This window comes from Artemia sp. Qi Xiang Cuo, chromosome 19 (genome assembly GCF_049724085.1).
Source record: "Artemia sp. Qi Xiang Cuo chromosome 19, ASM4972408v1, whole genome shotgun sequence".
In the NCBI taxonomy this organism is placed as follows: domain Eukaryota; kingdom Metazoa; phylum Arthropoda; class Branchiopoda; order Anostraca; family Artemiidae; genus Artemia; species Artemia sp. Qi Xiang Cuo.
Window position 1 is genome coordinate 34,261,369 of NC_142812.1, and position 12,448 is coordinate 34,273,816.

Here is a 12,448-nt window from a genome sequence, read left to right on the forward strand (position 1 = left end):
AAATAAAATAAAACTATCTGAAATCAAGCAGTGGCGTAATTTTTATCAAAATCCAGGGCATGGGGGGAGGGGGCAGAGTTGCAGCCAATTTTCCTCAATTAAGTGAAAATGATGCAACGGAGGTCTGGAGGGTAAGTTGCCCTCTTGCCCCATAGCAAATTACGCCCCTGAAATCTATGCAAATAAATGTTTATTATATCATTACATTTAGACAGCAAAATTTATGTCTAAAGGTAATCCAAATTTTGTCTCAACTCGCACAGCTGACTCAATATCTGTCTAAGTAAAACAACATGCAAAAGTCTGATATAAGAAGCAGTCTGAAAACAGCAATATGTATCTGAAGGCATGGTCATTAAGACAAGCAAGATAGGCTATTTTATGCCAAATAGGGATGACAAAATATTGTTGTTGGCTTCTACTTTGCCTATCTTACATCTAATACATGCCCGCTAAAGATATTCTATCCCTCTATTTACATGATGATTATACCCAAGAAATACTTTTTAAGGGTATAGTATGGAGGTTTAGTCATTTGAGTATGGTGGGTTCAAGTACAGGGGCGTTATCTAAGGCTGCTTGAATAAGGAAGAATAAGAAACTTGAAATTCTGCACAATATATATTAAGAATATATTAAATAAAATGGAGCCATTTGTTTTGCAGGAATCAGGAAGCTTTTGAAAGAATCTCGAAATTTGTGATTTTTCTCTCATAATTTGAAATTAATTGAGGGGTACTTTGGATTTTGAGATGTTGTTCTTAACTTAAAAATTCCTTTTTCGTGTTATAATGTAAGCAGAACTTATTTAAGACCCACAAGTCTAATTTTAAAGCATAATATGAGTTTGTTTTGATCTATATGATTATAGGAAGTCCAACAATTTCCTTCATTGGACTTTTCTACATTTTAGATGATAACCATAACTCTTGCTAAAATATAGCCTTATAAAACTCATTTCTTATTATACTCGAGCACATAAAAGACACCGAAAAAATCCCAGACTTTTCCCACTAGTTGATAATATCAAACACCAGCAATTATTGCTATTTGTTTTTTTACTTGATGGACTCGGCTACAGAATAGTTGAGTGTTAAATAACCGTGAACTTAGACAAAAGAAACAGAAAAGAAACAAAACTTGATTTCTCAATGAATTTCTACAATAGTTTGCATCTCAAAGCGAATATCAATGGGAAAAGCAAAGAAGGTAGAGTGGTAACCAAAAATGGTGATAAGAAGTAACGAATTGTATTGAAATCAGTGTTCATGCATACAAATAGGCAAAATATTAATTTCAAACATGTCAGAAGATAGACAAATCGGTTTTGTGGACGTTTGTTAAACGGAATTGATACCGTGAAAAATGCATTCCTTTTTGCTTCGATGCAAAAAATTTTAATAGGTGTAAAGTGCTTATAAATTGAAAAAAAGCAATTCCGGGTATTGCAGCATGGTGAGGTTCCTTTCCTAACATCATTTTGTTTTAATAACCTTTTTTTAATGACAGTGGTGCCAAAATACCATGTAACTGTTTGTTCATATTTTTGCAGCCTGAAGTTTAAGTGTTATGGAACAATGTATCTCAGCCATCGTCACTTTTATAAAGGGATTTATAAAAATCCCTTTTCATTGTATTTTTCTTCAAATAAAACATTTTTCGTTTTACTTACATACGTTCATTTTACATTAGCTAAAAGTTAAGGAGTAGTTATCTTTTTGACAGTTTCAGATACCCCAACGGGGACAGGATGGAGGAGGAGACCTTAAATGCACACTACTGGGTTTTGATTTTTGTCAAGTTTTAATAATGCAGTGCTAGTGCTGGAGAAAAAAAGTCTACACATCAGCGCTACCCTAGCTTAAACACGATTGTCTTATATTATTAAGATTGGAGAGGGGGATGAGAACCTCCGTTGAAGGATTTTTGACAAAGACAGTTTTAATATTTTATTTTGGTCTGCCTCAATTTTAAGGGGGAAGGGGGTAATTCAAGCTCTTTTCCAAAACTCTCAACAATTTTTTTTCGTAATTGCTTTCTTCTATTAGTGTAACTTCAAAAATAGTCATTGTTCTGGAATCAACTTTCCAGTGGCATTTTAAGGTTACAGCAATGACGTCTTCTTAAAGTTTACACTGCTTCAGAACCATCTCTACTGTGAGACCTCAGACTTGAAGTCTTAGAGATTAATACCTCTCTCTCTCTCTCTCTCTCTCTCTCTCTCTCTCTCTCTCTCTCTCTCTCTCTCTATCTCTTTCTCTCTCTCTCTTTCTCTCTCTATTCTTTTCTCGCTTTCTCCTCCTTCCTCTCACTCTCTCTCTAAAAAAAAGGAATAAACAATCCTCGTTTCTTATGTGTTCTGGTTATAAATTAGCGGTACTTATCCTCAATATATTTTTTGTGGATGTCATATTTACAATTCAATCGTGACAGGTCACTTTTCATAATAGCTACCAATACCTTATACGAAGCGTATGAGATTTGCTAAATCTTGCAAAAAGTAGTAAATTTGGGCTAAGCTATATTATAATGTCCCAACCCTTTGAAGACCATTACAAATCCATTTTGACGTCGGTTTTTCAGTCAAACTATTTTAATATTTTCAAAGCAGGAGGAAAAATATAACTAGCATTAAATATATGGCGATGTGTTCAACAGTTCATAAGGATGTCTTAGTTGAATTATTGAGAGCCTTTTAAGTGTCAAAATGATGTTCAGATAGGGTTATGGATGGAGCGTTAAATTCGTTACGATTTCCTTTTCTGGTATTAAAAGAAATAGTTAAATAAAAGAAGATTGTTTTGCCAATTTTACGATTTAAGCCTTTGACTTGGCTAAATAGAAGACCCATAAACGGATGTAGCTGTGCAAAATAAAACAGACTCACAGAAAAAAGCTGATACAAGCATTATCTTACTGTCAGAAAAGGGTACACCTATAATTTTTGTTCGGTTGGGGGGGGGGGGAAAGGCCATACCCAGGATTTTTTCGGGGAAGGGGGGGTTTACACAAAAAAACTCAAAAACGCATACAAAATTTGTTTATATCCATGTTTGTGATTTTTGTACGAGGCAAACAAACATTTCGGGGGGGAGGGTTCAAACCCCCTAGCCCCCCCCTCCTCTGGGTACGGCCTGGGGGGGAGGTTACACTACAAAACTTTAAAAAACACATAAAAGATTTGTTTATATGCACTTTTGTTATGTTTTTACGAGCCAGGCAAAGATTTCGGAGTGGGGGGGTCAATCTTCTTGACCTCCCTGGATACGGCCCTACTCTCAGAATATAGAAAAATTATTCAGAAAAACTCAAACTCAATAGCATCTTGAACCGTAACTCTGTTTCAGTAGATATATTTCAATATCTATGTTATGTAAATGTATTATGTTAAATGTGTAAATGTGTTATGTTAAATTTTTTAACATACTTGGCGAATTAAAAATAAAATCATACTGTGAAAACTATAAACATTTGATTTTTGCCTCAAATGATGCACTCGGAGTTGTCACTGCATTAGGATAGATTACGCTATTTTATCAGCAAAGAAATGTTACAACAGAAGAAGCACAAGAAAAAAAGCACAAAAAACATGTGCGTTTTCGGGTTTGGGCATCGCAAATATTGTCGAAGGCTTTAGCTGTTTTTTCCAGCCATTAAATAAAAAACAAATAAAAACCTTTTTTATTACGGAAGTAAAAAGCGAAGTTGATACTTAAAACGAGCTAAAAGTATCGTTTCACAGATTACGCAAAACTTATCTAGAAAACTGGCTTAAATAAACTGATACGTGATATTTTCCAATATCACGTATCAATTAGATACGTAATCACGTACCAATATCAATTAGATTCGTATGTAAAAAACATAACGAATCTAAGAAACAGAATGCTCTCTTAGGATGCAAAAAATAAAAGACTAATTTACAAGTCTCTTAGTAGTCTTTCACCGACCACTACATCGATAACTTTTACTACACAATGATAATCCTAAAAATAACTAAAGCATGAACAGTTTTCAGTAAGACGCTAGTTTCAGGACTCTAAAGAGACTGGAAAATATGGGTCAGTTTATTAAACTACTTCTACAGATTTACCCTGCATAATCTGCCAAGCAATTATTTTTGTTAGTTTTAAGCTTCAGCTTAGCTCTTCACTTCCGTAAGAAAAGCACTACTTTTTTCGAATTAACTTTTGGTCGTCTTTATTTTTTTGAAACATACAAAATAAACCTTACAAAAAAATCTTCTTTTAATTTAGGCGATGAGACTAAAGAAGTCGATATGATTTTTTGTTATTAAGAGACGGGATGAGTATAGAAGAGAGAGCTTTGTAAATCCCTGGTTAAAGATTTTCAACCATGCAGATTGAAATGTTACCCTTAGATAATTTCTTATTAAAAAAATAATATAGATATTGAGTACATTAAATAATGTTTTACCCATTTTTCTATATTTTTATTTGTTTCTTTTTGTCAACGGTACCCTTATTATGCTTCCCAATCTTTCCACTTCGAAAGGTGTCATATTGTGTACGATGGAGTTATTTGGACAAACTTGTAAGATGTACGTAGAGAGACATCTCTCTGTGACCTTTCGGTAGCCTGCTTGTCTGGACATAAAAAAAAGAACTAAATAATTAGATAGATGCTTGCCATACAAAAAGACTGATTTCTCTCCTCATTCAAGACGCGGGGGGGGGGGGTGGCTCAAATCCTCCAGTTGAGGGTTCGCAGGCCTCGTCATTTTGGCGTTCAGTTTATTTCCATTAATTATTTCCAGTCATCTTGATTATTATAACGATTTATTCTTTCATTTGTCGTCGAATTTTTGAAAAACAAAGCATACTCTACAAAATACAATTAGTTTTCAACAAACCGCAAATGACGCAATAGGCCACAGAGCTTTTACGGTTAGGTGAGGGGAAGGGGGAAGTAGACGAACTCCTGCTTGAAGTACCTTTTGTTCGTTTTAAGTTTCTCTTGAACATTCAATTTCATTTTTACTCGTTTTAAGATTTATTTATTCATCTATATCAGTATCTGTTATCTTTATGTTTGAAATTATCATTTATTTTAGTTTCTGTTTGTTTTGGGTTTGATCTATTCTTTAAAAGCAATTTCTGGTCGTATTGAGTTGGAATTGTTATAGGTCTTAAGTGTGATATCGCTCTTTGCTTTTCTTTGAAAACTTCCTTTTCGGAAAGTTTTTTTAGTGAATTCTTCAAAAGAATAAGAGCCATACATTACAAAAGTAAGGATTATTAATAATAGCTCATCATTGCTATTAGTCAACACAAGGAAAAAACCTTACTTACATTGTTTAATATATTCAGCCCCCATTTAAGTGATTGTCACCATAACCTATCATATGGGGAACAGGGGAGTAATTTTCTATTAAGCAGGCACCCCCATAAACCAGTCCCCCCCCCAGATGAAATTTAGTGTCTTCAGAAATCTTTTCAAAACTAATGTAGGCCTACAAAATTCAATCACCCACATAAACAGATCAGTTTTCTTCAGTATACCTTTGCCTTTACGGTACTATATGGCTCATTTTTCATTTTCAATTGACTCGGGAAACTTGGCTCCTACTTTGCTCCCCCCAAGGATTTGGACAAAATTAAGCACCTGGCGGGGAATAGTTCTATTTCTGTTATTTTCTTCTAAGTTAGAAAACCCCCAGGACTGTCAGGGTTTTTGGCAAGGCCAATGCGTATTTCAGCCATCTAAGTATTTTGTCGGTTAAGTGGTTCTAGATCAGATGCTTTTGCGTAAAGGTTTCTGCTAGAGGTCGTGTCTTTAATATAGTTCTTTAGGATACCATTCAATTTATATATTTACTTTTTCGAAGGCCAAAAGTGTTAGGAGCTGAAAGCTCTAGCTAGTGGAGGAACCTTCTAAAACAAGAGGGGACAAGTGCATTAGACTGAATCATGGAAATTCTCATGGAAAACTACAAATATACAAAATAGCTATACCTGCAGAAATGTATGACTTTTCTGGAAATAGCCAATTTTTTTAGCTTTTGTCACCTTTGAGAGAATTAACTTAAAAAACAAATATTTCTGAGGCAAGTAAAGAGCGAAGTTGAAACTTAGAACAAATAAAAATTATTGCTTCAAAGTCTATCAAACATATATCAATAAAATTAGTACAAATAAACCAACTAATTTTATTTCCCTATGTTAGTCGGCTTATAGAAAACTAGCGCTTTACTGAAAACACAAAGCAATATAGGAGCTTTGGCACAGTAAAAGCAAATCGATTAAGGACGGTAGAGTAAGGACACTTTTTAAAGTATAAAAATAAAGTGTTTTAGGATTTTTGCTTTATTTTTTTCTTATTTCTGCACAATAGATCAGTCCAATGACTGGCTAAAAAAACACATTTTTATTTAAACCGCGTTTTTTAAGTTTTGGTTACTATGGGCTGTGGTTCGCTCTTTACTAGGTGGCAGTAACTGCTGCAACCATGATATATGCCGACATAAACTCCTTGAGAACATGTCTTCTGGCACCTGCTACTCATAACATTGTAAAATCTGTGAAAATGAAAAAAAAAATTGAAGTCACTACGGTTGGAAGCTTTAATAATAAAGAACACCGCAAAAAAACATGATTACATGATCTATTGTGCAAATCAAAATAATCCTTCAGAATTCAAGTGGAAATCTAAATCCCACGTACCCCCACCTGGAGGTTATTTCTAAGATTTAAAACTTACTTTAAATGCCATGGAATCTTCTTGTTTGGTCTCGGAACCACCGGAGTGAACATAAACTATTAATCCTTCTATAAAATCTTGATATGCAATGCTGCTTCCTTCACGAAGAACAACGGATGACTCTGAGAATGCGCTCTCTTGTCGTTTTAGTACTCCTAAAGTGAATAAAAACAACATTAGCAGCAAAATGTTGTAGACCTAAATAAAACTCTACAAGTTATGAAATAAGTCCAATTACAATTAATTGTTTTTTATTATTTTAATTATTATCATTATTAAGCATTTCGTGTAGAATTTTGATAAGCTTTTTGAGGTACAGCAACAAACCGAAAGATAGCTAATTCTAACCGGTTATTACAGAGACATGATCCCACCGTTCGATATACCTTATTTAATTATTTGTAATTAGTTATTAAATAAGCGCAATTATTGTGCTCTATTGAACACTGTTTGGACAGCAAAATTAATTTTACGCAAGTAATCTGAAAATTGGAAGAAATGGTTACAGTCTAGTGGTCTAACTTTCCCTCTCTATACGCCTCTCAATACAGTGTTCTAATAGTACCAAAATTTTCGGTGAAATGAAAAAAAACTTAAGAGACACAAATCTGATACCTTCGTAGCCCCTTAAGTAAGGCTCTAACGTGAATGTTTTTAATTTATCCAGATAGATAAATACAACAAAAAATTCTATCCAGAAAAGAACGAATTACAGTGACAGAGAATAACCAAATAATTAATTCTATAGATTTCAATAAGCGCTACTGAACGCAACTCAATGGTTTTAACTACCTGTTGAACGCCGTCAATTGCAATAAGCTTTTTTTAACGCGGAAACATGTCAATGACTAGAAAAAAATTACTAAGAAGTCCTTGTCTTGCACAAGAACTGATATATATATATATATATATATATATATATTATATATATATATATATATATATATATATATATATATATATATATATATATATATATATATATATATATATATATATATATATATATATATATATATATATATATATATATATATATATATATATATATATATATATATATATACATTTAATGGTTTCAAAAATAATTTGCAAAAACATTTGCGTTCAATAGTTTAGCTGCAACACACTGCTGGAAGGACAACTAATTGATTGTATTTATTTTATACGATTTATATTCGGTTTGTCATCCATTTTGGATTTCTCATTCATGAAAAAATTTAGTTCAAACATGCTTTGCCTGTCATATTTTGCCTGTTTTAGCTTTAGCATAGTCGTGTCATGGAGTTAACTTTTCAATTGATAATGGATACATCCCAACACTGTCGTATTGCATGTTTTCACTACATAAAAATAAATTTTTTCTCTTAATAAATAATAATACATCCCGACGCTTTTAAAAGGACAAAGCAAGTATCGCACATAAAAAAAAACTATTTAGAAGACCTATAATCACGTCTCAGGAAAAGACAATCAGCGCTTGACTTAAGCAAAGGGCAGATTTAATTTAGGCTTAGATCCATAAATAAATAGGTAACATTCGAAGAAGAAAATTTGACAATTGCTCTCGCTTAATTACTAAAAGGAGGCCTATGTGGCTATTGATATGGATTTAGACGGAGCCAAAGTTTCAAATGGAAGGAGCGAACTGCCACTTAGTACGTCTCGTTCCTCTACGAGGCATGGAAAACAACTGATAATATCTTTTGTTTTCTTTTTTAAAATATTTTATATGGTATTTGCTGAAATTCAAACAGTAAGTAGAAAAAAAGATTGTTTGTGCTTTACTGAAAACTTGTTAACGATAAAACAGATACTCAATTAGTGACTAAAATGTTTTTTTATCTGTTGGAAAAAGGAGATGAAGTATTTTCATGTTCCCAACGAAAATATCGAATCTAACGCTTTATTTTAAGCACCAGCAACCCCTTGAGTTTCACCAGTGAGGGATTGAGCATGGCGGCAGCGCCACCTCCAGTTCATAATTTTTTTGCTCCCCTGAAGTTTTAATGTCGCTCTCTAATTTTAGAAGAAATTCTTTTTTTCTTTAACTTCGAAATAAGGAGAAAATTGTAGTTAATAAGTTAGTATATCTTATGTGGGTTACTCTTTGTCAGATATTTTGTATTCTGTTTAAGTTTTTTATATAATTTCTTCGTGGTTCTTCAAGATTTCAGAACTTCGACAAATTATATAACTTACACAACTTATTTACAACAACTTACTCAAATTTTCACTTTTAAAGCTTATAGCTAAAAATTCTCTGAATGGACAGCTAAATAATTAGACAATTAAACAGACGTACAACCAATTTGTATGTTCAGTATACTTTCTATAACTAGTTCAGAAAATTTCACTTCTCTAGCTTGTAGCGGAAAAATCCTGGAAGGAATAGCTAATAGATAGACAAAAACAGACACAAATTTGATTTTGTACACAAGCCCACCTGCATTTTTTTTTTCCACGCTTACTTTTACCTGGAAAAACATCTCATAGGTTAGATATTTCCATAATATACGTACCAGAATCCTAGGCCGTATCCAGGGGGGTACCCGGTTTGAACCCCCCCGCCCCCCCGAAATGTTTGTTTAACTCGTAAAAACGTAACAAAAATGGACGTAAACAAATTTTGTATGCGTTTTCTGAGGTTTTTTATGTACCCCCCCCCCCCCTAAAAAAAATTAGTAAAACCCCCTCGAACAAAAATCCTTGATGCGCTTCTGCCAGAATCACTGTGCTTTACATTTCTACGTTACATTCTAGATTATAGGATTTCTTGTTTTTTTTTTCTGTCACTTTAATATTTATAACCACTAAAATTACTACTTAAATAGCCAAGACCCTCCAGACCGTCAAAAAATAATGCATAAAATCATGTCCAGTTCTCAACACCAGTAATTTATCTTCAGTGCAAAGTTATTATAACAACATCCATTTATTGTAAGACCTACAGCACACTAATATCTTAATTCATACTACAATGAAACCCAGCTTTTATTCAAAGCAATTATAATCTTGTGCAAATAAGAAAAGTGCGCTTTATAATAATTAATGACAGGAGTGAGTATAACATTTACATAAAGCCGCCTGTTTGCTATTTTTCGCTTATCTCTATGGTCTAGCTACGCGATCTTATTCCAACAAAATTGGCCTTTGACAGCACCAAATTTATGATCTAAGCAGATTTTTAAGTGAAATTTATCATGTGAGGACAACACGGTCGCAATGGGTCTTAGTTCGCTGAAATTGTTTTTTCTAAGTTTGGTAAATTAGTTTACCAAACTCGTAAACTTTGAAATGACCGACGTCGAAGGATTGGTTTTTCAGCATTAATTATCAACATCTTGCTGCCTTTTGCCTAAAACAATCAATAGACCTAAATGAACCATAATTCTTTCATAGAATTCTTCCGGAAGGGGTTTCATGAGTGATTTGAGAATAACGTTTTGTCGGCTTTAGTACTAAATATTTCACTGTCGAAATTGTCACAAAAGTGAATTCTAGCGTAAATATACACGGAAGAAGCGATTATTAATTAAGCCAACTACCAAGGGGCTAGTTCAGAGGAATTTCAGTTTTAGGACAAGTAAGCATTTAGATGAATTGCACAAATCCTAATGAATTTTGATCGTTTGCTAATACACATAACACATTCATTTTTAACTTTAGGCCTACTCCCTCTGAATGGAAAAAACTTTGAGCAAGAATATGCATGCAGAGGTTGGAACAAGAGCCCATATCTACATAAAACAGGTTTTACAAAACGGAGTAAATCAAACCTAGACACCAATAAGCAGGGCCACTATCCCCAAATTTTCGGGGATTTCCCCGAATTTTCGGGGATTTCCCCAAAAATCTATGTGTCTCCCCGAAAAAATTTATTTTCCTCCGAATCTCCGAAATTTCCCCGAAAATCACTCAACCACGGTTCGACCCCCTAGTGACTATCCCGAGCAAACATTACTTTACATGCCATAATTTTTCATTGCTCTCTTGTTTGTTAATGTTTGTCTCCTGTGTTACTTTATATAAGAACCAGACCAATTCAATTTAATTATAGACGGTTCTTTATATGTTCACAAACTTATCACTTTCTTTTATCTATATTAAATATTTTTGAATTCAGTATTCAAAACTCTATGAGATTCTTACATTTGCATCATTCGCGGTCAAGTTTCTCGACAAAATTAGCCAAGAATTATACTTGAAGTTGTTTAACGGAACGCTCAGTTAGATTCTGGATTTTGAAATTGAACTTCTAAAGAAAGAGAATTGTTTTGAAAACCGAATCAAAAGTTGAAGTTTCGTTTTCTTTCCCTATTTTCGGTTTTGGATATGCTGTATTAATGTTTAATGTTTAATAATTGAACGCATAATATATTGAAGAAATTGATCTTTTTGCCAGGAATCCTTACCATTTAAATTTTTGTTTCATTCGGTGTGTAAAATTTAATTTCTTTTCTTTTTATCTGAGAATAGTATTTGTCATACCACCCTTTATCCTCAAACGTATTCACCCAGCACTCCCCTCACAATTATTATTCTGGCCCCTTCACCCGTGTAATATTTTCAGTGACGTAATATTTTAAACTTCAGTTTTAGGAACTTTTACGGTCTTGCAAACCTGTTACTTAGGCAAAGGAAGTTTTGCGGAAAATATATTCTGCTCAAATTCGGGATAGCCAAGTAAATTTGTTTAAATATCTAAGGTATATCCTTACAACTTATAATGCTTTAACAATTAAAAGCCCTGTATGAAAGCTAATTCTGAGATAAAAATTTTGTTTAAAGAAAATGTGGTATAATTTATTTCTTCCTAAGAACTATCCCTAAATAAAATCTTCTTACAATAAAAAATACAGCACTCCCTCCCCCTTCTACTGAGGCAAAATTTAGCTGCAGACTATGTAGTAGGTCGGGGAATAGAGGATTCAAACGGAAGTAACCCCAAAAATAGTATCCATAAGAAAATTTACAATAATTTTGAAAATTTACAATTAGGCTCATATTGTATTCTTGTCAAGTTTTAAATATTTTCGGACTTATTTATCACGAACAGTTGGTTAATAATGCCAAATAATGTTAGTGCATTAGATGGGCTGATATAAAAATGAGACTGCAATAAGTATTATATTTGGAATATCGATGGTCACAGGGTTGGTGGGAGGGTTGGGGGTTAATCGGTGACTATATAGTAATTATTAGGTAACCAAAAGAAAGGAAAGCATAGTAGAAACAAACAATGAAAAAAATGTATGTTCCGAGGGGGTATTTTCCGCACAGGGGTGGGTATTTTCCGAGGGTATCTTTCGGGGGGGATATTTTCCTCGGGAGTACTTTCCGTGGGGAGTATTTTCAGCAGGGGAGCATTTTCTGCGGGGTATATTTTTGTGAGGGGGGGGGGGGGTATTTTCCGTTTTTCTATGGGAGGATTTTTTTGGGGAGGTGGGGGGGGGGAGTAAACACCTAAGTCCTTAGAAGCAGCATGAAAAACCAATGATGTCTTAACTTTCATCAGCATTCACTTTTAAATTTAAATTTAAAATTACACGTTTAGTTTTGTTCTTGATGTTATTGAAATTGGATACTACCCCGCACTTATAGGTTTGATTCGTCGATTTAGTTAACTTATCAAAAAACTGATAATAATATTAAATATTATTAATGAATTACTAAGATTAATGACTTAATAAAAATTGTTGCTCGTACTTATAGTTCACATGTATTC

At 33.4% G+C, this 12,448-nt stretch overlaps 1 protein-coding gene across 1 annotated transcript in view; it reads right to left on the reverse strand.

The window, feature by feature from the left end:
* Positions 1–12,448, reverse strand: part of LOC148940768 (extracellular matrix organizing protein FRAS1-like) — a 194,938-nt gene that overhangs the window by 48,412 nt on the left and 134,078 nt on the right. The window contains exon 7 of the mRNA XM_089105070.1: positions 6,721–6,875. Within this exon, the coding sequence (XP_088961196.1) occupies positions 6,721–6,875 (155 nt within the window). The remainder of the gene's footprint in view (positions 1–6,720; positions 6,876–12,448) is intronic.